This window comes from Akebia trifoliata, chromosome 1 (assembly GCF_017979445.1).
Source record: "Akebia trifoliata isolate Shusen 1 chromosome 1, ASM1797944v1, whole genome shotgun sequence".
Classification (NCBI taxonomy): domain Eukaryota; kingdom Viridiplantae; phylum Streptophyta; class Magnoliopsida; order Ranunculales; family Lardizabalaceae; genus Akebia; species Akebia trifoliata.
The window spans coordinates 34,859,358-34,880,485 of NC_141375.1; the positions used below are offsets into that span (position 1 = coordinate 34,859,358).

At 35.4% G+C, this 21,128-nt stretch overlaps 1 protein-coding gene and 1 long non-coding RNA gene across 13 annotated transcripts; one reads left to right on the plus strand and one right to left on the minus strand.

Annotated features, from left to right (window-relative positions):
- Nucleotides 1–886: 886 nt before the first annotated feature.
- Nucleotides 887–7,779, minus strand: LOC147412080 (protein THYLAKOID ASSEMBLY 8, chloroplastic-like). 11 transcript variants are annotated; one of them, XR_015182144.1, is made up of 4 exons: nt 7,067–7,778; nt 4,170–4,287; nt 2,839–3,134; nt 1,433–1,572 (listed from the first exon to the last, which is right to left on the minus strand). XR_015182144.1 is itself a non-coding variant. In XM_086455940.1 (2 exons), the coding sequence occupies exons 1-2, from the start codon at nt 7,737–7,739 to the stop codon at nt 1,340–1,342; spliced, it is 906 nt and encodes a 301-aa protein (XP_086312066.1). In that variant the 5' UTR covers nt 7,740–7,779; the 3' UTR covers nt 887–1,339. The 11 variants fall into 11 exon arrangements, 1 of the variants encoding a protein (XP_086312066.1); XR_015182143.1 differs by having other exon boundaries at nt 2,839–4,044; XR_015182108.1 differs by having other exon boundaries at nt 3,866–4,287.
- Nucleotides 7,780–8,690: 911 nt separating this feature from the next.
- Nucleotides 8,691–20,461, plus strand: LOC147412081 (uncharacterized). Of its 2 annotated transcripts, none has more exons than XR_015182149.1 (3): nt 8,691–8,981; nt 16,038–16,252; nt 16,779–18,476. It is a non-coding gene; the product is annotated as an uncharacterized LOC147412081 (long non-coding RNA). The 2 variants fall into 2 exon arrangements; XR_015182148.1 differs by lacking the exon at nt 16,779–18,476 and adding an exon at nt 18,491–20,461 and having other exon boundaries at nt 8,696–8,981.
- Nucleotides 20,462–21,128: the final 667 nt, after the last annotated feature.

Sequence of the window (21,128 nt, forward strand, 5' to 3'; positions counted from 1 at the left end):
AAACAATGGTGAAAATGGATAGGGTTGAAAAATCAAATTTCATTGTTTGATTTCATCTAGACAGAACCATGAGGAAGAAGAAGTAGAGGATAAGAGAGAGAGAGAGAGAGAGAGAGAGTTGGGGTGGAGGGAGGAGGAGTGAGAGAGGCTTGGGGCGGAGAGAGAGAGGTGACCAATGACAGAGTGGGTGAATGTGATTGTGGTGGCGGTGGCAGTAGGAAAGAAGAGATGAAGATTTTGATTTGGAAATGAAAATAAAGGTGAATTTCATTTTCCTACCATGGGTAAAAGTGAAAAAATGAAATACAAGTTTTGTATGATTTTTAGAAGGTGGTGACAAATTATTTTCCATGTAAAAATGCAATCAAACACATGAAAAATGTTTTCCACCCGATTTTCCCTGTGCAATCAAAACATACCCTAATAGACAACCATATCCACAAACTCGCATGAACAACTTCTTTTATGCCACCCTAACATTGATTCATCTTGCCCGTGCTACACACATTATTAATCATGTGTAAATTCCAAACATTATATTTTACAGAAGAGCTGAAATATTTTTAAATTATTTCATTTAAAGAAATTATAAAAAAAAAATTATTTGTAGACAAGAGAGGAGAAGTTGAAATAGGTAAAGAAAAAGGAAGCCCAACAATGGCCCACTCAATATTTTAGTTGGATCACAACGCTTAAATAACGTATGCTAAACATATCCACTTCAAATCCAGTACTAGGATACTTTTTTAACGTGACACTAACCATCATCATCATGATGTATGCATGCTGGTACTAAAAAGCAATGGTTACAAATCAGTGCCAGGATACGATCAACACAGCCAAAAATAGAAAACTTAAAAAAGGGCACACCAATGCAAAGAGGAAAAAACTTGAAGCATAGCAATAATTCTTCAAAGAATAATATACATAGATAAATGTATATATTCCTAAATATGGCTTTTTTTTTGGGTCCGGAGACAAACATTTGGGACCAAGTTCTGAGCAGAGGATCTACTGGGCTTATTGTTACAAACCACTATTGTGTCAAAGAAACAGGAGATATGATCAACTTGGGTCTCATATATTGTGCCCGAGTCATTCCTATTTCTCATAAAAATTGACCTAAAAAATACAAGTTAAAGAGCTAATTGGAATGCTGACATTGCATGTTGTCAGCGTCTCTGAGGATCTATAACAAGGAGTACTAACACCATTTTTCCTTCATTAGCAATGCCAGATTTTTCCTATGAAATTGAAGGGAGAGGACGGATTTGGCTGAGGATAGAGGGGAGCTTTGAGAAACAAAAAAGAATAGCCACATGGGCAGAGTTACTGAACGTTACCAATTGGTGATCCATTGCTCTAATTGGGAAATGTCTCTCAAAGGAATCCTGAACCATATCCTTTTTCTTATTCCATCAGACCAAAAGAAAAAAATATCATCAATTTTGGGGAGTTTTACTGTTGATTGGGCCACTATACCGTTGCATGGCAATAACTGGTTCATTGCATCGGGAGCACCGGAATGATGAAACAGCAGCACATCTTGTCCTGAGGCAGTAGTAACAGTATCTGTGTAAAATGGGAAATTAAACAAATGTTCAGTAACTTTTTTCACGGAATGTGTGCAGACAGTCATGCATTTCAAACAAAATGAAATGATGTCTAAAATCAGAGAATAAAAGGTAACTTGCATTACCCAAGCTACATGGATCCATACATGGAAAAGCTTTATCCCCCTATCATTTCTCTTAATTTAGTGCCCCATGTGCCGTTACAAGCCATTAGATTACCTAGTGCATTTACATCTCTTGAGTGTATTAGTGACTTATTAAGGCCATACCATGTTAAAACAGATGGGAGTTGGGAAGCATAGGCGGACCTATAGATCAATAGGCACATTCAAATGGCTACAAATGTCTATATGCACACTACCTTCTGCTGTAATAAGTGGCTATGAAAAAAAGAGTATAACCAAGTTGGAGGATGCCAATGGTGACGTCCCTTATTAGCCTTCTACCCTCACTAATCGCTAGCCTCTTCTACCCAGTAGGAGGATACCTGGACCTAGGTGCGTACATCAAATGGGTGTTTCAGTGTGAAATCTTGTTATTCTCTTCTTGATGTTATTGTGGACCGTCCCTTTCCCGTCTCTTCAGTTTGGTCATCGGAGCTTCCCTCAAAACTCTCCTTCTTGTGGCTTGCAGCCTTCAATAAGTTACTCACTCATGATCATCTTAGAGCAATGGTGTGGTTCTTGTTGATTTTGTTTCCTGAGTAAATCTAATGGGGATTCAGTTAACCACCTCCTCATTCAGTGTGGGGTGGCTCATCAGGTGTGGTCATACTTTCTTTCTTTGTTTAAGGTCTCTTGGTGTGCTCCTTGCTCGGTCCATTGCTTGCTTGAGTATTGGAGATCCGCTGATTTTTTTGGTAGGGGAAGAATCTATTGGAAGTTTATTCCCCCAGCCATCTATTGGGACCATGGAAAGAAAGGAACTGACAAACCTTCCAGGGAAAAGAGCATTCTATGCAAGGAATCATCTTTTCTATTGTGGGTCTTTTGTTCTACTGGTGTAAGCAATTTCGTGAGTTCAGGTGGTTCTCGTTTGAAGATTTCTTATTTAGGTGGGATCTAGTGTGTAAAGGGTGACCAATCTTGAGTGTGGCGTTTTTTTTTTCCTTTTTTTTTTTTTTTTTTTGATAAATATAAAATTTTACATTGAAAAGAAAGGAGAACAGGTGGCTGAGATAACCCCAAACAGCAATACAAAAAACCAAGAACAGGTCAAAAACAAAGAAAGAAAAAAGGCCAAAAACAAAATAAAAGAAAGTTACATGCCCAAAGGGGGGCTACGAGTCACAAATGGTTTCCCAATTGAAAACAAAATCTTGGAAGTACACGCCCTCGAAGTCTTTACTCAGCTTCGACCAAATAACCCCAATATCTTCAAAATCACCATATGAGATGAGTTCTCCTTACTCTGGAACACTCTGTTGTTACATTCTTTCCAGAGACCCCACATAATGACTGAAAGAATGATAGTTCAAAGATACCTCTTTCTAGAAGAGAAGATATTGAAGCTCCAAGCCTCCAAAAGTGCAAAAAGAGAAAGAAGGAAAATCCAAACCACCTGAAAACGAAATAAAAAGAACATTCAAATACCACGCGAGAAAGAACAATAAATAAGAATGTGGTTGGCGGACTCCTCATCCTTCAAGCAAAGGTAACAAAAGTTTGAGGTGATCCACCCCCGAGAGATTAAATTGTCCAAAGTTAGAACTCTACCCAAAGAGACGAGCCATAAAAAGGAAACCTTGGGTAGTATAAGAGCGGACCAAACGATGGAAGGTGAGAAAGAGACTTCACACGACAGAAGCAAGCAATTATAGAGGGATTTAACAGAAAATCTCTTGCCTTTGGGCCTTTGCTGTTTTTATCTTTCCTTGAGGACTTCTTGTCCTCTCTTCAATAAATTTCTTTTGATTACAATTTTAAAAAAAAAGTAAAACCAAGAAAATATAATTATAACCTGTACATCACTTTCTCTTTGTTAGCCGACCCCAAATCTTTGGGTCTGAGAAAATGAGTTTCTGACGAAGCCTTTACAATTACAATAGCCACTGATTACACAGAGAAGTGCTGGCCAGGCCTTCTATAAATTTTAGGGTCAATCTTGTGCTCAATTATTGGCACCCATCATGAACTTTCAATAAGGATCAAGAGTTGGGACTTGTTAGGATGGATTTTGTTCGAGCAACACCGGCACATTCACAATAGCACTTACCAGTCATTGACTAATGAAACTATCAATAAACAATTCAGAAATTTTCAATTGAGACAAGGGTAGGCTATAGTGCATACCTGTGTTGACAAGGGAGAGCAATGAATGGAATAGTTGGATTTGCCTCAGATATGGGGCAAGCAGTTTCGTCCCCAGAAGAACCTGAAGATTTATCCTTCGAGAATGGAAGAAGAAACTTTCTGATTGATGATGAGTTGCGTAACAATGCAACAATTAAGTTCCAGAACTTGCACTTTTACTAAATGGCGTGGGGAGGATCAAATCAGAACTTTTACCATCCTATTTTAGAACTATTTATTTATTTTTGAGAATGTATCTTTGCTAACTGAGATCGATCTAATATTTGAGGGAAGAACAATTTACCAAGAATTCATTCCACACCAATTGGTGATTCATGTACTCAAAGCTGACAGCTCGGTTCATGTTAGGGCTCTCATATACAAGCCTTGCTCTGAGAGCTCTCTCAATAAGAGTCCTGTACCTGCAATCATAAAGGCAAGCAGAAGGAAGAAATCATGAACAAAATGTTGAAAGGTAATTTTAGTAAACCAGGTAAGTTCTCTTCACGCTATAAATCTGTTTAAGACCGAAACTGTTTATATCCATTCACAATGTATTAGAGTACGTACATCAAGAAATACCTCATAATATACAGTGGGAGCAAGGATGGACACCTTATAAAAAACATTAAAAAATAAAATCATGCCTCAAAATATTCAACTAAATACAACTTATAAAATAAAAGAAAAATTAACATATATATCCCTGGAACCATGTGTCCATTAGTAACAACTGCTTATTTTCTTCTTATAAACCTGTATGGGGCTTATATCAGAATATTGACTATTCAACAAGAGCATAACGCGCCACAACCAAGACATCTTGATCAACTGGTCAAAGGGCTGACTAGACACCACTTGGCACAAGGAATGAATGTTGACTATTCAATGATACCACGTGGCGCAGCAATGAAGACGCCATGGTCAACCGATTAAAGGGCTGACTAGATGCCACTTGGTGCACAGTCATCAGAGTGGCATCAAATGAAGGGACGACAAATGCTACCCAAGAAGGCAACAAAAAGGTGAAATGTTGGTTGTGCCTTAACCAGACTAACAACAACATGGTTGTGACGGTTATGAAGATAAACACCGACACGTATAGGAACGATGGAAAACCGTTATAATACATTCAATGAATAAGCGACATGTAGTCATAAGTCAGAGAGACTATCGAAAGGTCAGCAGGGCCAATGAAGAAACACCAGATGTAACCTATTGACAGACAGCTCAAAGTATGAATCAAATTCCACTCTCACATCTCGATTGACTAATGGCAGCCGATGGTCGGCAAGGAGTCCCTATATAAAGGGAAGGAATAGGAATTTGCCTGGATCCTTATCCATCCTTTTGGAGTCACAAACAAAACCTTATTATGCCTAACAATATGCTCCTACTCAGGATGGTAAATGCAATATAACATGTCAGCTATGCAAAAACAATACTCCATGTTTCAAGAATTTCTCAACACAATTTACAAAAGAAACCTTAAATTTATTCCAACATTTTACATACATAAATATACATTTAGACATAAAAACTTTCTATTTCTTCATACACTTAACATCAACTGAAGTTGAGCTTAGACTCATAGCTCAGTTGGTTTGACGCATTGCAAAACTACCTTGAGGTCGTGTGTTCAATTCCAGCTTACCCATAAAAATAAATAAACTAAAAATAACTGAAGTTGGATGACCAAATAACCACCAAGTAAAGTTCTGGGCTTAGACCCATAGCTCAGTTGGTTTGACACTTTAAAACAAGTTTGAGGTTGTGTCAAGTCCAGCTTACCCATCGGAAAAAAAAAACACTAAGTAAAGTTCTACCAAAATATAGTTCTCAACATATGGAATAATTCGAACGAACGTGTCAACATATCAGGTTTGTGGGCATCCGTATGTCTGCCATACCTCACCCCTATCTGACAATGGAACATGTTCATGTATTTGTTACACAGTGTTGCAAAGTTCATAATGTGAATGCAGATAAGGTATGAGCATCATTGAAATCAGTCAACATGGAAGGAGAAGAATTTGATACTCAGAAGCATGCCTTCAAGTGTAAAGAAATATCAGCAGGTTGCTAAAGGAGGCAGCTTTATAAAAGCCCTCTACACGTTGTATCAAACCCCATGCTCGATGTGCCAATGTCCTCTGGAGAATAATCAACCATCTAGTCTTACTAGGGTAATTTACCAAATAATTACTCGTATTTACGTTTATTACCAAAATACATTACTTAACTTTTGGGTATGTTTGGCCACAACAATTTTTGTTTTACATATCTTGAATAGGATTTTCCTTGATCCTGTGTTGGAAAACCTTAGCCAAATTAACTTTCATGTTCTTTGTGTCATTGATCCTGATATGGGCTTAGTCTGCATATTGTTTGTCTAACATTGGTGAGAGTCTATTCTAACGTAATAAATATTTCAAATTCAAATTTGATATTAAATTGTACCTTCAAATAAGTTTCACAAAATAAAATTTTAAAATAAAAACTAATACTATAATTAAAAATAAAAAATTATATCATCATGTGTTTTTTTATAATCATTCCGCATTGCCTCTACAATCGATCTTCAAAACCTATTAGCGTATTCTCATTGCTTCCTTCTATTACTAAGAACATTTTGGACCTTGATTTCAAGTTTGATGAATTTTTGTTATTGCTCTTCTATATATGATTATGTATGACACAACCACAAGAACTTATAACTATTTTCACTTGGGTTTCAAATGGCATGAGGTGATACTGTCAAAATTGAAAAACATCATTTTAATATCCCTCTCAAGATGATAATATCCATCCCAGACGAAGGCCTCGTAGCACGATATGATGCTAGAAACGCTTGCATATTAACATACCCTGTCGTGCATTTACAAAATAATATTTATCTATATCACAAAAGAAATTATATATTAGTGAAATATAAATTTTAATAGTTTAACTAATGTAAAGTATTTACCAAGTTTTTATTATTATTTTATGTTAAGTTCAATTAGGTTATTTCAAACATTTTTAAATTGTCTCCTTAAGTAGGTGCATAGAGTCGGTGGGTGCAAGTAGAACATCTCTTTTGGAAATTAAGGATAAAACTACGGCTAAAATGATTAGTTTTGAGCACCTGTTAGGGAAATTAGTGTACACTATAACAAAAATAATAATCAAAAGACTAGACATTCATTTTCTCCAATTTACCCTCAAAGAAGGCCAAAAATTCCTTAACAATCTCATCGGCTAGGCCCTTTTCTCCCAATTTTCTTAACCCTCGACTCAAAACCTGAACCACATACTCATCAATCGGATAAGTAGATCCCCACCCTCCATTCTTCATCATCCCATAAATCCTCACCACTGATCCCGTACGTCCAGCAGCAATCAACGCCTTGACGAGCCTAGAGATCCCTCGATAATCAACGTTGATCAAAGCTTCTCCTTCAAGATCCAAGATCAGACGGTCAATCTCCTCCGCCATATCGTTCCTCGCAAGCGCCGAAACCATATCAGCGTAGAGAGAGCAATCAGGTTTGTACCAGAGTTCTGATCGAACGGCTGTGAAGACTTTGAGGGATAGATGGCATTGATCTTGTCTGAGGAGCTCGTTTAGGGAGGCGATGAGGTCGTTCTTGATCAGACGAGTTAAGTTTTTGGAGATGAGTTCGTTGATTTTGGTTTCGTCTCCTTTGGCTCGTTTAAGGGCTTGGATTGCTTGCATTGCTTCTGTGCTTAAGATTCGGCCTTTATAGAGCGGACCACGGTTGTTTCGTGGTCCACACCGTATTGTAACGTAGTTGTTGCTATTGTTTGATTTTGTTTGCCAAGTATAAGATGAAGAGAAGAAGGAGAGGTTTGAGCGGAGAGAAGAAGCCATGAAGAAAGATTTTCAGGGAAATTAGAAATGGATAATGTGAGAGCTGAAGCCGTATTAGCTTTTGAAAGTCAATAGAAAATTAAATTTTGTAGGAAATCATAAAATGACAATAATACCCTTACTCTTTGTTAAAAAAAACAACTGTTGTACCCCCCACCAAACAAAATCATTTTGTTTATATATATATATATATAATATTGATGCCCAATCAAGTTAAATCATTTTTGTATTCCATCATCCCATCGTTAACTATAATTGGATTTATGTTACTCAAGAAACAACTGAAATATTTGAGATAAAATCTTTTTTTCTTTTTGAATCAAAGTATCCAAGGCTCTCTCACTTGCACCAGGTAATTTCTAGGATAAATCCTTGAGAGTGGCCTTTATGGGTGGGATTCAAACTCAAGACTTTCACTTTTCTGGGGTGTGGTCTTGATCATTTCATATGAAGGAGTTGGTGTATACAACAAAACTTTAAATTCAATTATATTTATAAAACAGATGCATGGAGTATGCAGAGTGTGCCTGAAACTTTCATCACTTGAGACTATGTTTAGCCATCAATCTCGAAATTTTTTAGTGAGTTCAACCCAAATATTCTAAAACAATTATTACTTTGATTCATTGGCTATCATAGATATTTTAAATCATAAAATCATAATTAATTTGATTTTTTAACAAGTCTATAAAAATTGTGGGCTTTAATATGAAAATTGAGAAGGAAACAAAAGTTGGTTTCCATATATGGAGATGGAATAATTTTTTTAATTGAAAAATGATTTGAAGGAAATCTGTACTGGTCTTTCCATCAAATCTTTCATTGATTTACAAGAAAACTAAAAAATAAAAAAACTATAACATCAAGCCGCTATGGGTAAGATGGGACGATGTCCTCAGCTCTTTACGTTACCGTAGGGTAGAAAAGTCCAAATATGGAAGACAAGTAGACCTACATGATTTAGAGAGGAATCACTATGAATAACTTTATATGTCAGCCGTTCGTTTAATATATGAGTTGTCAAAATAGTGGGCCGCCTCTTGAATCGGACGGTTCAAAGTGAGAATGACAAACTCAAGACTCAAGAGTCACGAGTTTTAGAGTGAAAATTTGAAACGAGTCGCGCATGAAAACGATCGACATGGCTATGGAGATTAGGGTTTCTCTGATCTTTCTCCGTCTCTTCTTCTCTTCAAACCCTAGCTGCGTTGTACAACAAGATCAAGTAAGGTTCATGGATTGGTAAGTTTCCTCCCACTCTTCTTATCCTCTGTTTCTTCTTTGTTTGATTTATTTAACTAAGGGTATGTTTGGTAACACTTCTGAAGTCTGAAGTCTGAAGTCTGAAATCTGAAATCTGGAATCTTGTTCTGGAAAAGTTGTTTGTTTATAATTTATAAGAGCTTCTGGTTACAAATAGAATTTTAAAACATAATGATCATTTTGACAATATTACCCTTCTGTAATTATAATAAATTGTTAACCAAAAAACATGCATAATGATAGTAATTTTCAAATTGAATTCTCATTCAAAATACAAAAACAAATCATTTATATATAAAATAATATAATTTTTTTCCAATTTTCTGTTTTTCGTCTCTCTCATTTATATTATCTCTCTCTCTCTCTCTCTCTCTCTCTCTCTCTCTCTCCCAATTTATCAAAACCAAGAAAATACAAGAACCAAGTAAAACACAATAACCAATTAAACAAATCATACACTCTAAAGAGTCCATCCAATGACCAAGGAAACAACTCATACACCCTAAAGAGTCCACCTAAGGACTAAGGAAACAACTCATACACCTAACAAAACCTATCCATCTCTCTTTCTTTCTCTCTCTCTCTCTATTCGTCTAATGACACAACTTTATGCAAGAAGAAAAACAAAAAAGATAGAAGGAAAGATAAAGAGAAGATGAAGAGGGAAATAAGGAAAGACGTTGAAAATGGTTCGATTTCTCCATAATGGGTTCGGTTGGTTATTTGAGATTTTAGGATTTTTGTTGAAGTTTTGATTTTTTATTTGGTTGTTTGTTAAAGTTTTGATTTTGGATTTTTGTTGAAGTTTTGATTTTTGATTTGGTTGTTTGTTGAAGTTTTGATTTTGAGATTTTCTCAATATGAGATTCACATGCTATTAATCGATCAAGGAATAACAATAGAGTAGTAGATGCACATACCTTTGTAGATCTTGAAAGCCGAGTTGGACATGAAGGAGATGTAGAAGAGAAATGAGAGGTAAGGGTTTAAAGATTTTTACAAAAGAGGGATAAGTGATGGAAATAATTATTTTGAGGAGGGTATTTTAGGTATAAAATATTTTTTCAGATTTCAGAACTTCGTCCAGCAACTTTTTATGGCTGATTTTTTTCGACTGAAAATGTCTTCTTGTTCTTAAATCTGAAAATAAACAAACAAGATTAAGACATCTGAAGTCTGAATTTTAATGGTGGACCACCTCCATTCAGACTTCAGAAGTGTTACCAAACACACACTAAATTTGATTCTGTTTCTTGTTCAATTGTTCATTATTATCTTTGTTTTTGTGCAATTACTTCTCCATGATTCAATCATTGCCTTTTAGTTCGTTAATTTACGTAAAATTTCACTTAATTAGCCCTAATTTCTTTAGATAATTTATCGGGATATCCCCTCAAATTAAAAAAGCTGGCATTGTCTTTCATGCAAAGCGACGTCGTTGATTTCGCTTTACACTACAGGCATCATAGTACATAGGAAAAGTAGATAAAGATAAAGGAAATTAACAGAACTGGTTGACTCGGCTGAGATTTCAAAAGATTGGCAGAGATGCCTTGGATCTTGGACGAGTCACGGTGAGGAAGATTCACTTGGTTTTGAAATCCGGTTTCTTGACTCGCACACATTGAGACCAAGTTGAATAAGAGGTGTCAAGCCGTTTCCATCGACTTAAAATGGATTTGAAAGTACATCTTTATATTTCAGTAATATTTCGTTTTTTATATTATAAACTGGATTAATAGATGTTATAAAATGTTTTTTTTATAAATAAAATATGAATATTTAAAGCCTTGAAATTAATTTATTTATATGAAAAAAATATATCAAAATCAGTTGACTCGGCCGGATTTTGAAAATATTGGCTGATTCATCTCGACCTAGAACGAGTTTTGAAACCATGTTTCGCTCTCAAAATGCTGGAAGAAAGAGCGTTGTGGTCTCAATACAGTAAAATTTGACCACCTTTCTTGACCTCCACGGGGGAGGGGGAAATATGCATGTCTATCTTTTTGCTCCAATTTCTTGGTTGTCATAATTAGTTTTAGTTTCTCTCTCTCTCTTTTTTTTTTTTTTTTTTCACTAATGCTAGAATGACACAATGGAGACATAAGGGTGACACAAATGATGTGGAGGTGCACAAATAACTTTAGATACTTTTTACTCGTATCTCGCGGAAAAGCATCTACAGTTATGTGCATGCCACCACGTCATTGTGTCACCCCAGCACGACTTTGGGTTTTTTTTTTTTTTTTTGGTTGAATGCAGTTTGGTGGCATGTAGTTTGGACTTCTAAAGCCATTATTTGGAACACTGGTTATGATAGCTTTAACGAGTAGAGAACCAATTGCTTATTGTTTGATCGTTTCCCTTTGAATTCGTTATGTGAAATCTTGAAGAGATCGACGTGACAATCAAACCCTTCTTAGCAACTCATGGAACTCAAAAAATATGTTTACAGGGAAAAAAAAAAATGAAAAATAGACCTTATATGTAAAGAAAAGAATCAGTGTGAAGTGCGAACAATGCCCATGAAAGCGTATAAGGGTAAACGAATCACTAACTCAAAAATCTCCAATTTTTTCCAAAAATTAGGAAAAATTCTCCAAATAAGGGACCTATTGATTAACCATAAGACTATCTTCTTCAACCTTCAAATCTCGAGAACGAGTTGAGTATTTTTAGAGAGGTTGGAGTTGATGGGTTTGGGGGAAGAAACCCCAAAACATTATTTGTACATTCCACAAAAATTTTCCAGAACATTTACGGATTGGTCCGAATTAAATATAACTGTCCCCCCACCAAATAATTGTCGAATTGAAACCTGTTTTGTATGATATGAACACTACCCCATCCCTCAATTAGGACAATGGTTGCCATGGTTCAAGTTAGTTTTTGAATTAGTTTACTTGTTCAAGCCCAAGGATTTGTATTTAAAATTGTTAAACTGAACTTTGGCTTGGGAGAAAGTCTGGAATTACCCTTTGTTGAACTCCTTCCCTATGAAAATATAGTGAATTGGGATTTGCCTTATATGTTGAAGAAAGACAAGATTGGAGGTGATACAATTTACTCTCTTGTTATCTTAAACTAGCTTTGTAGGTTCTGAAATTGAAATCCTTTCACTTCAATAAGATACTTGACCCACATAGACGTGCTCATAATTGTAAGCTTAGTAGCTTTGCCTTATAGTCTGCTTTAGTAGTGCAATGACTACATTACTTTATTTCTTTACTTCTAATTTTCTGTTTCACTTCCAATAAACAAAATAATTTTCTGTTGACTTCCTGTCATTTGGATAACTTGCTTAATTATCACACCGCGTCCAATTATATCAAAGTTATCATATAAACCTGCTAACCAATCAACTGGCCCACTCATACTGGATGTTGTGGACAAGTTAAATTCATCCTTCATCAGCTTTATCATGTTAAGCATCTTTAAATACTTTCTTCCTCTGACTTGTTAATTGGGATTAATCTGCCTGTTTCCACCTCATAAACAAACAAGAATTCAACCATAAAACACAGACTATAATAATTATGAAATAATAAGGAGACATGGTGTTGACCAAGAAGTTTGAATATCACTTCCGAAATTGGAGTGCCAAGGAGGACTATATATTTAGTTTTGTAAAATGGAATCAATCTATAACCTAGATGGAATAACTTGGTTGTAGCTAGTATTTGTATGTTCTTCTCATCTTTAGCGAGTCCACAATATTACTGGGTTTTCTGGCCTTTTATTTTAATAAAATCCAAACTTACTGACAAAAAATCTTTAAGTCCCCTTTTCTTCTTTTTGTTAAATATATTACTAAAAAACATTTGCAAAATATTAAATTACCTATTGGATTTTATATGTATAGCTAGTTTAATCTTTAGATAAAAAACTAGAACAGAAAAATGATTAATTAAAATTAGTAAATAAAAAATGAACAAGTTTTTAGGGCTATGGTTGGAATATTTATTAAGACACGCTTCCTGATATATATATATAAGTTAAAAAACCATAACATATACAAGGATATGTTATTTTGACATGCCTATACGGGTCTGACATGGTTATACGGGCTGATTTTTTAGGAGAATGATTTGAGGATGAATAATGCTGAAGTGACCTCGGGATGGAACCTCATATCGCACTTCTTGAAGTGAAAGTGTATGGAAACCATAGATACTTTTCATCAAGATACGAGTGAAAAACATCTACGGTTCCTAACCACTTTCACATCAAGAAGTGCGATATGAGGTTCAAGCTTGAGGTCACTCCAGCACGACTCTTTGAGGATGTCATCCTAAAAAAATCAGATCTAATCTCATCGAATTTGGACTTTAAGCCAGTAGTGAAAATAGATGGTCTAAATTCCCACTCCTTGGGCTATACATGTAATAATGGGCTGATATTTTGGATTTAACCCTTGACTCATTCTAATGTGGCTTATGCATATAACAATCAGTCCTTTCTGACATTTCCAATTGCATAAAAAATTGCCTTTTAAGTATGGTATAATTGGATGATACAAATATTTCAAGTTCAGCCCAACTTTTTAAGAGGTTAGGAATGTCGGAATGGATTGATTTTTTGTGATGACGGTTTTTCATGTTATGGACAATTTAGTAAGTGACTATATGGGCCGTACCATTGGTATAAGAATAGGGCGAGGTTTCTTCTTTACAAACATATTAGTCTATCTTTACTCCCTATTTGTTCTCCCACATTTCACAAGCTGAAATGTGTATGGTGGAGGAATAACTCCAATGGGAGAAAATAAAGGAAAATCAATTGAGTTGTTGGGCATGTTCAACAAAGACCACTTACAACTCCCATAAAAAGAAGTGCTTTGGTGCATGTTGAAAGCTCTAAAATGCAAGAAGAAGTTAAAAAATGAGATGTGTTTTATTCTTAGGTGGGAACTTTGTTTGTGGGGATGACTTGTAACTGTGATGTTTGTTCATTTTGTTTTCTTTTTCTTTCTCTTTTTCTCTTTTCTATTGTATCTTATGTAGGTCTCCTCAACTACCTTTGTTTCTTTCTCTCTTGGTCCTAATGCATATTGCATATACCAGAAAAAATAGTGATATGGATTGAAATTTTTAGAAAGCATTCAAAAATCACATACCTTAGGAGAACATGTAGCTTTAGATAAATTTGAATGGCGAAAAAAAGATTCATATTACTGACCCAGTAATTGGGATATTCCATAGATGGTGATGCTTTTGAAGTACACTTTCAATCATTTAGTTTAATAACATGGGAATCTTTAGAAGGAAAACTGAGGTTAGTTCCAAAATGTATGGAGTGGTTTGTTTATCTGCACATTAGGCTCCAATCCTAGCTAATCAGCTAAATAGAAAAGGCCGTGGAAAAAAAATGAGGATTTCTTGGTGAACTTATACGGTCTCTTAATGATAACATGCCTATTTGTGAATATCACATACTTTGTTATTTGTTGGTGATAACAATGTAGGGCAAAAGCTATGATATAAATTTGATGTAGGACAACTAATTTAAAGGTTTTCAAAACTGTTGTATTATAGAAATTTAATGATGAGTGATACTAGACAACCTAGTGATGATGAAATTCTAGGTAGGGTATTTAGGATTTTTGAAGGCTATGGCTCATGCTAGGTTGTTATATGTAATATATAGCTCTTGACATAATAGACTGAAGAAATCAGATTCATGTTGTTGACCCCAAATAGTTGGAATATGATAGATGAAGATGATAAGATTTCAATTATGATATTCAATCGCAACTGACCTCTTACACAAGCTAGGGAGACAAGTCAACTATGAGATGATAATGAAGGGCTGTAGCATGGGTAAGGTTGAGTTAACTTTTTCATTGAGAATAGGAAAAACTCTTGAGTAAAAACTAAGTCATGCAATTGGGTTAAACTAACACAACCTGGCTTTCAAATATACAGCTTGTGAGAGAGGGTGTTATTTAAAGATACATTCTTTCATAGAATATATTGCTTTTTATCTATAATTGAATAGGACAATGGATTCATGTTGCCAACACCAAATATTTGGGATAAAACTTATAGCATAACACAAATTTACATTTTTCTTCAGAAGTCGCATTTAAAATGCATTTTGTTCCTCCAGCTAAAAAAAAAAGAGCAAAATTGCAATTGTAATCCTTTTCCCACCAATTTTGAACAATATATGGTTATTTGGTGGGCATATGATTACTCTTTGTAATCTTGTGGTTGCTTATGATTTGGTTTATGAATGTTATTTAATGTACGATTTGATACATAATATGGGATTTTTTTATTCATGAATGTAGTTTAATGTGGGATTGGATGATAATATCTTATCGTTATGGTTGCTATTTTTTGAATAGTTTGTTATTCTGTCCGAAAATAAGTGTTTATGGTTAGACTTGTTTTTTAGCATCATAGTATGTTTTTTTATTCAAAAATATGTTGGAAACTTAGAATATTAACTATTTCCATAATTTTGTGTATCTTCCTTTGTTTCTCATTTTCTCCCCTAAGTTTTCCCTCCCTATTTTAAACTTATACTCTAATTTGGTGATTATGATGTATAGGATAATTATGTAGACGGCTATAGTCTGGTCAGATGGTCTAATAAATGGATTAGTGGAATTTAGAACTGTAGAGTAAAAGAAAAGTGATAGATGCAGTGAATGAAAGGGAAAGAATTCAAGTGGGTGAAGGTCGTACCCTTCAATGAATACCAAGATAAATCGATGGAGTCACACCATCGAGTTTGGGTTGAACATCACTTCTTGAAAACAGGACATCACATCCTAGCAAAGCGACAATGCTCCCATAACCAAATAGGGGGGGAATTCTTTTGAATTATGTGTAACTGTCATTCTCTTTTACATAGTCTGTTAATTTTTCATGTTGAAATTGTGTGATCTTGTTTTCCTTAGAAAGCTAAAATTTGCTTATGCTTTCCCTTGGTGTCTAAATTAAGACGTCATGACTCTTTTAGACACAAAATGTAGCTTTAAATGAAGTGATGAAATTGGATTGCATTTGATGGTTGTTTTTGCAGTCTTGTGTGACACACTCACGTCCGGTGGGATGTGATCCAAGGCATAGTAACATTTCCTGCTAAGCTGGAGTCGACCACTAATGTCTAAGTTGGACCCATGACTTGCTCACATAAGATTTCAGCTATCTCTCAGCTTCTCATCATGATCAGTGCAAGCAATCTTTGTACAATGGTTCTTGTTTGAGAAGAAGGAACAAAGATACAAACTGAGGCGAGTAAGTCTCCCCTTTAGTCTTCTTTCATTTCTTTCTAATTTCCTGTTTTTATTTCATGGGCTTGGACCAATAGCCCAGTTGGTTGACATATTACAATGCCACTCGAGGTCATGGATTCAAGTCCAGCATACTTACCAAAACATAAAGGGGTGATTAGACATTAATTCCCGATCAGGTTTAGTTGCCACAGTCTTCACTAGGAGACCTACCAAAAATGACCCTAAAGTCCTTGTCTTCCACCTCTAGGGTAAATTTTTTTCATCATATTCTTCAATCTCAAGATTATATTTCCTTCAACCTTCAAACCAAAATAGAAAGATATGATTTTTGGGTGAGTTGAAGACATGAATTTTTCAGAAGAAAAAATAAGGGTTTTTAGACGAGAGGTAGAAGACAAATAGGTTAATAAAAGTTTTTCTAGGGATGTTTAAGAGTTTTAAGACAATGGGTTTTGGGGGAGAAAAATCAAGGGCTGTTTTATATTAGAGATTGAAAACGAAGGCATTTTTTTTTTTTGGCTTATCAGGCGAGACTAATCCCACGGGCACACGCACTGCCCCCCTCAAAAAGTCCTCATGCAACTGGTTGGGTCGAGGGTCAACCAGACCTTGGAGGGTGGCCTTAAGGAATTCATTGCTTCGTGGGGTTTCGAACTCTTGACCTACCCTTCCTGAGAAGCTTACCAAGGCTCGGCTTGCCACTAGGCCAACCCCTTGGGGTTCGAAAGCAAAGGCTTTTAGGTTATTTTCCATTATTCTCTTAGATGGGACCACAATCAAGGGGTATGTCAACACACGGGGTACCTCAAATATGTGGACCAAAATAGGAAGGGGTATGTTTAAATTACCTAACAAAAGAAAGAGAGAAAAATACATAAAGTAAGTAAGTGTTCACTATAGCTGCCATGTAAATTACAATATTGAAAAAGAGGTCGTACACTAAGTGCAAGTCCCATCATGGTATCCAACACCAAGAACTTTGCATTGATGTAGATAGCCAATATCTGCCAAGTCCCTCTGCAACTCATTTCTTTTTAAACATCACTCCAAGTTTGATATTTTCTGAATTCTTAGGATCCTAGGATTGTTTCGGCATCTGTCACTTACATTACATGCACGGCACCTTAAAGTATATCCTCCACTAACAACCTTGAAGACGAAGTTTTTTTTTCTTAATAAGGGAAAGAACTCCCGAGTGGTCCTTGACCTGTATTCTTTTTGCAGGATCCATCAAAATTGTGTGAGGCATATAGTAATATCTTCAGTCAAAATGCTCTTGATATTTTACATTAAAAAATCATCTTAGCTGGTGATGTGAAACTGAATCCCATTCAACTGATTTTCAGGTGTCCATTTAGAAGTGTAGTCATCATATTGAAGTTTTCAAAATCCTTCTTGGTGCTATGCATGGTTTTAAATCTCGTCCGATGGATAGACAAGTCAAACATAATCGGACACGATTTAAAATCATGGTTTATTTTTCTCATTGTTGAACGAGACAACTCAATTGTATCGGAAAAGTCATCCGAGACGATTCGGTCTTGTTCACGGATGAGACGGGACATCAACACAAGTTTTAAAACCATGGCACTATGTGAGTTACTTTTAAGAATTGAATTAGGGCCTTAATCCACGCCATTTGGATACAGTTACCACCACCATTCGAAAATTTTGATTCTTGATAATTCCCACTTGTGTATATTATTGTTGGGCCTCTAGTAATTCCGTCCAAATTCAATTTCAAGAATGATTCTTTAGGTGTCTTGGACTTTGGATTCTGGTTTCGTTATCAGCCAAGATGAACAACTACTCTTGAGAGACTTTATGAGGGTTATCTTCTTTCCCTATTTAATAAATGAAACAAGATTGAGTGCAGAGAAGAATTAGCTGTAGAATATTGGTTAAGCTGTTTGTGTAACCATAGAAGCATTTAGAGCGCCAAAGATTTTCACCAACTGCAACTTCTGATTCTATCGGTTTGAGTAATTAGACCATAAATTATAGAGGGTTTCTAATCTTCAATTTTTCATATCTAATCAATTAAGACTAACCCACCAGATATTTTTGCAACTATCATCAATTGATGAACACGACGAGCAATTAAGTTTACTAATGTGTTATTTGGTTGCTTTTGGTGATTGATTTTACTTGATACAATGTCCAAAACATGTTTATATTCAATTATACTCTCCATTAACCTTCAAATTCCTTTCTCAATTTTCTGAATCATTGATTGCAGAACGAACACAATAATAATAATTCTGGCGTTAAAAGGTTCGTCCTGACGAGTCCTTACTAGGTGGAATGCATTACGGTACGACTTCGAGTATAGTGCAGGATTATCTTCAGGGACCCACCATTTTCATGGTTGTCAACTAGGATCAAACCCGTGACCTCAAGGTTGCAGCCCTTATATGATGATGATTAGTACATAAGGTTTGGGTGGGCCCCAGAATTCTCAGTGTTATTAGGGACCCACCAATGAAAAATAAATAAATTTTTTGAGATAGATGGAATCCATGGGTAGGCTAATTGGGTTGGGTTAGCTTTAGCGAGCTTGAATGTTTTCGTGGTGGCAAATCAGTGACGTACCAACTAGTACAGGTACGAAGGATTGGACCCTAAATGGGACAAGTTTCGGTAATTTTGCTATACCCTCTGGGTTTTGATGAATATTTGAGATGCCCCCTCCCTGATTACTTTCAAACTGGATGGCATACCACCCTTGGCCGTGGTCTTCTACAAGAGTCTAAACCGAAAATTGTCTAAATACTATTCGAGAATTTGTGATCGTAACCGTTAATCCAGTTACACATTGGTAAGGAAATTGAATAACAACTTGGGAATGGAAAAAAAAAACTTTGCAGGAACGCTCTCCATTGGATTACATGTGGCATTTTCAAGGAGGTATTTTAAAATTTGGTAGAAATGTAGGGGCATGAAAGAAATTCAAAATGCAATGTGTCCTGTAACAAGGATGGTTCCTTCAAAATTTTGAAGCGGCCTCTTCGCATCAAAGTTGGACTCCTCGGGAATGTAGGAAAGATTAGTTGGCCAACTTATCAAGAAAAAGAAAAAATTGCAGGTGTCAACTAGCGTAGTTGGTAAAGTCTTTGGGTGATGATACTAGAGATTTAGGTTCAAATCTTACCATCATCGAGTTACTAAACTCTTTAACAATAGGCTAATCGATCCGGAATTATAAACAATGATTTAAAAGGGACCATTGTAAGGTTAATTTTGAGGTGCCCTCATATTTTTGAAAAAATTAGGGATACCAACCTCATTTTATTCAAATTGATGATATATTTTAACTTTGGTCTTTTGTGATAGACTAACATAGAATTATTGAAATATATATCCTTATCTTTAATTTCTTGTCCAAAAATCCTTGTCCATAAATCTCTAATAGTTTTCAGATTTGAAGGTTAACGATAGAATCCTACAGAGAAAATTTCTATCTTAGAGGTTGAAAGATAGCGGGGTTATCGGGAAATATTAAGGAATTCAGGCAAGAGGTCGAAAATGAATCACGGAGGACCAAAGTTCAAGAGATTTCATTGTTTGAAAAACCAGGGGAGCCTTCCAGGTTTTTTTTTTTTTTTTTTCTTTCTAATATCACTGTGGTTGAGTTAAGGCTCGAAGTCCAAGTGATTTGAGTTGACTCGGTCGAGTTTTGAGGCAACTTGATGAGATTTAAAACTTTGACATGGATATCTAATGGTGTAGATATCTATCATCCTCATTGTAATTGTAGCAGCATAACAAACGAGTGGCCTATCCAACTCATTGACGTAGACCGTCCAAAATGTGGGCCTAAAATCAGAGTGATGCAGGCCCTTATACCATTAAAGAAAAAGCATTGAAATTTATGGGCCTCGGCTTAATCCAGCCGTGAAATTTATGAAGGAATGATGTCATGATCGGGGTCAATTAAGTACTCAATATCCCACTACAGAAAAGTGCCACGTGCTACACTCTTTTGGGCCCACTAACTCATATATTCCATCCAGGTCTGTCAATGGATGGGATCATACTTCCAATAACTTTGGATCTTGATTGGGGATTCAGGTTCTAATAAGGATCATTTTGATAATCTATTGAATTGGTTCGGTATCAATTATATTTTGTATATAAAATAAGATTTGATTCAATATAGATAATGAAAGAGTCGGTTGAAGGATATTGCAAAAACTTTTTTTTTTTGAGATGAGAGTTAGGATAAAAGAAAATTTTATATATATAAAAAAAACGCGATGGAGTGCAACCGATAATTAGTAATCTAGCTATTGGGCCCCTTATAATATAAGTTTGGAGTTTAATCATGTTATATATATATATATATATATATATATATATATATATAAGAGTTTTTATTGGCATCCCAACTTTTACCTATTACACCCAATTAAAATAAAGAAAACAAGTGAATTATTGAGAATTAGTAAAAGTTTGGTGCCAATAGAAGTTCTCTCGGTTGTTTTTTTTTTTTTTTGCTAGAATTATATTTTTCGGGTTTAGTATTTTATAAAGCCTAATCATAATTGTAAACAGCTACCGAAATAATTTGAATGAGTTATAATATTTTGCAATGTTGAAATTATAATTTGAGCCAAATCTTTCTAAATTTTGAAGTGTGTGTTTTAAATTTTGATCTCCCTATTGGGGTTTGAAATAATTTAAGAAATTGAGATGTAATAAATAGAAGTTGGGGTGCCAATAGCAGCTTTACAAAAATGAAAGAAAAAAAAAAAAAAAAAGTGGAATCCTTTTTGGAGGGCTCGTAGACTTATCGGATGAGAACTGTAGTGAAGATGGGCAGCATATGGGACCCACATGTGCCACCAAACCAAACCCAATAGGATAGATAGAATCGA

Excerpts from the sequence above, each read along its gene's own strand:
- LOC147412080 (XM_086455940.1), bottom strand. The coding sequence starts at position 7,739 with ATGGCTTCTTCTCTCCGCTCAAACCTCTCCTTCTTCTCTTCATCTTAT. Across the intron at positions 1,573-7,066 it reads ATTTTTGGCCTTCTTTGAGG|ATACTGTTACTACTGCCTCA; the intron begins GTAAATTGGAGA and ends CATTTTACACAG.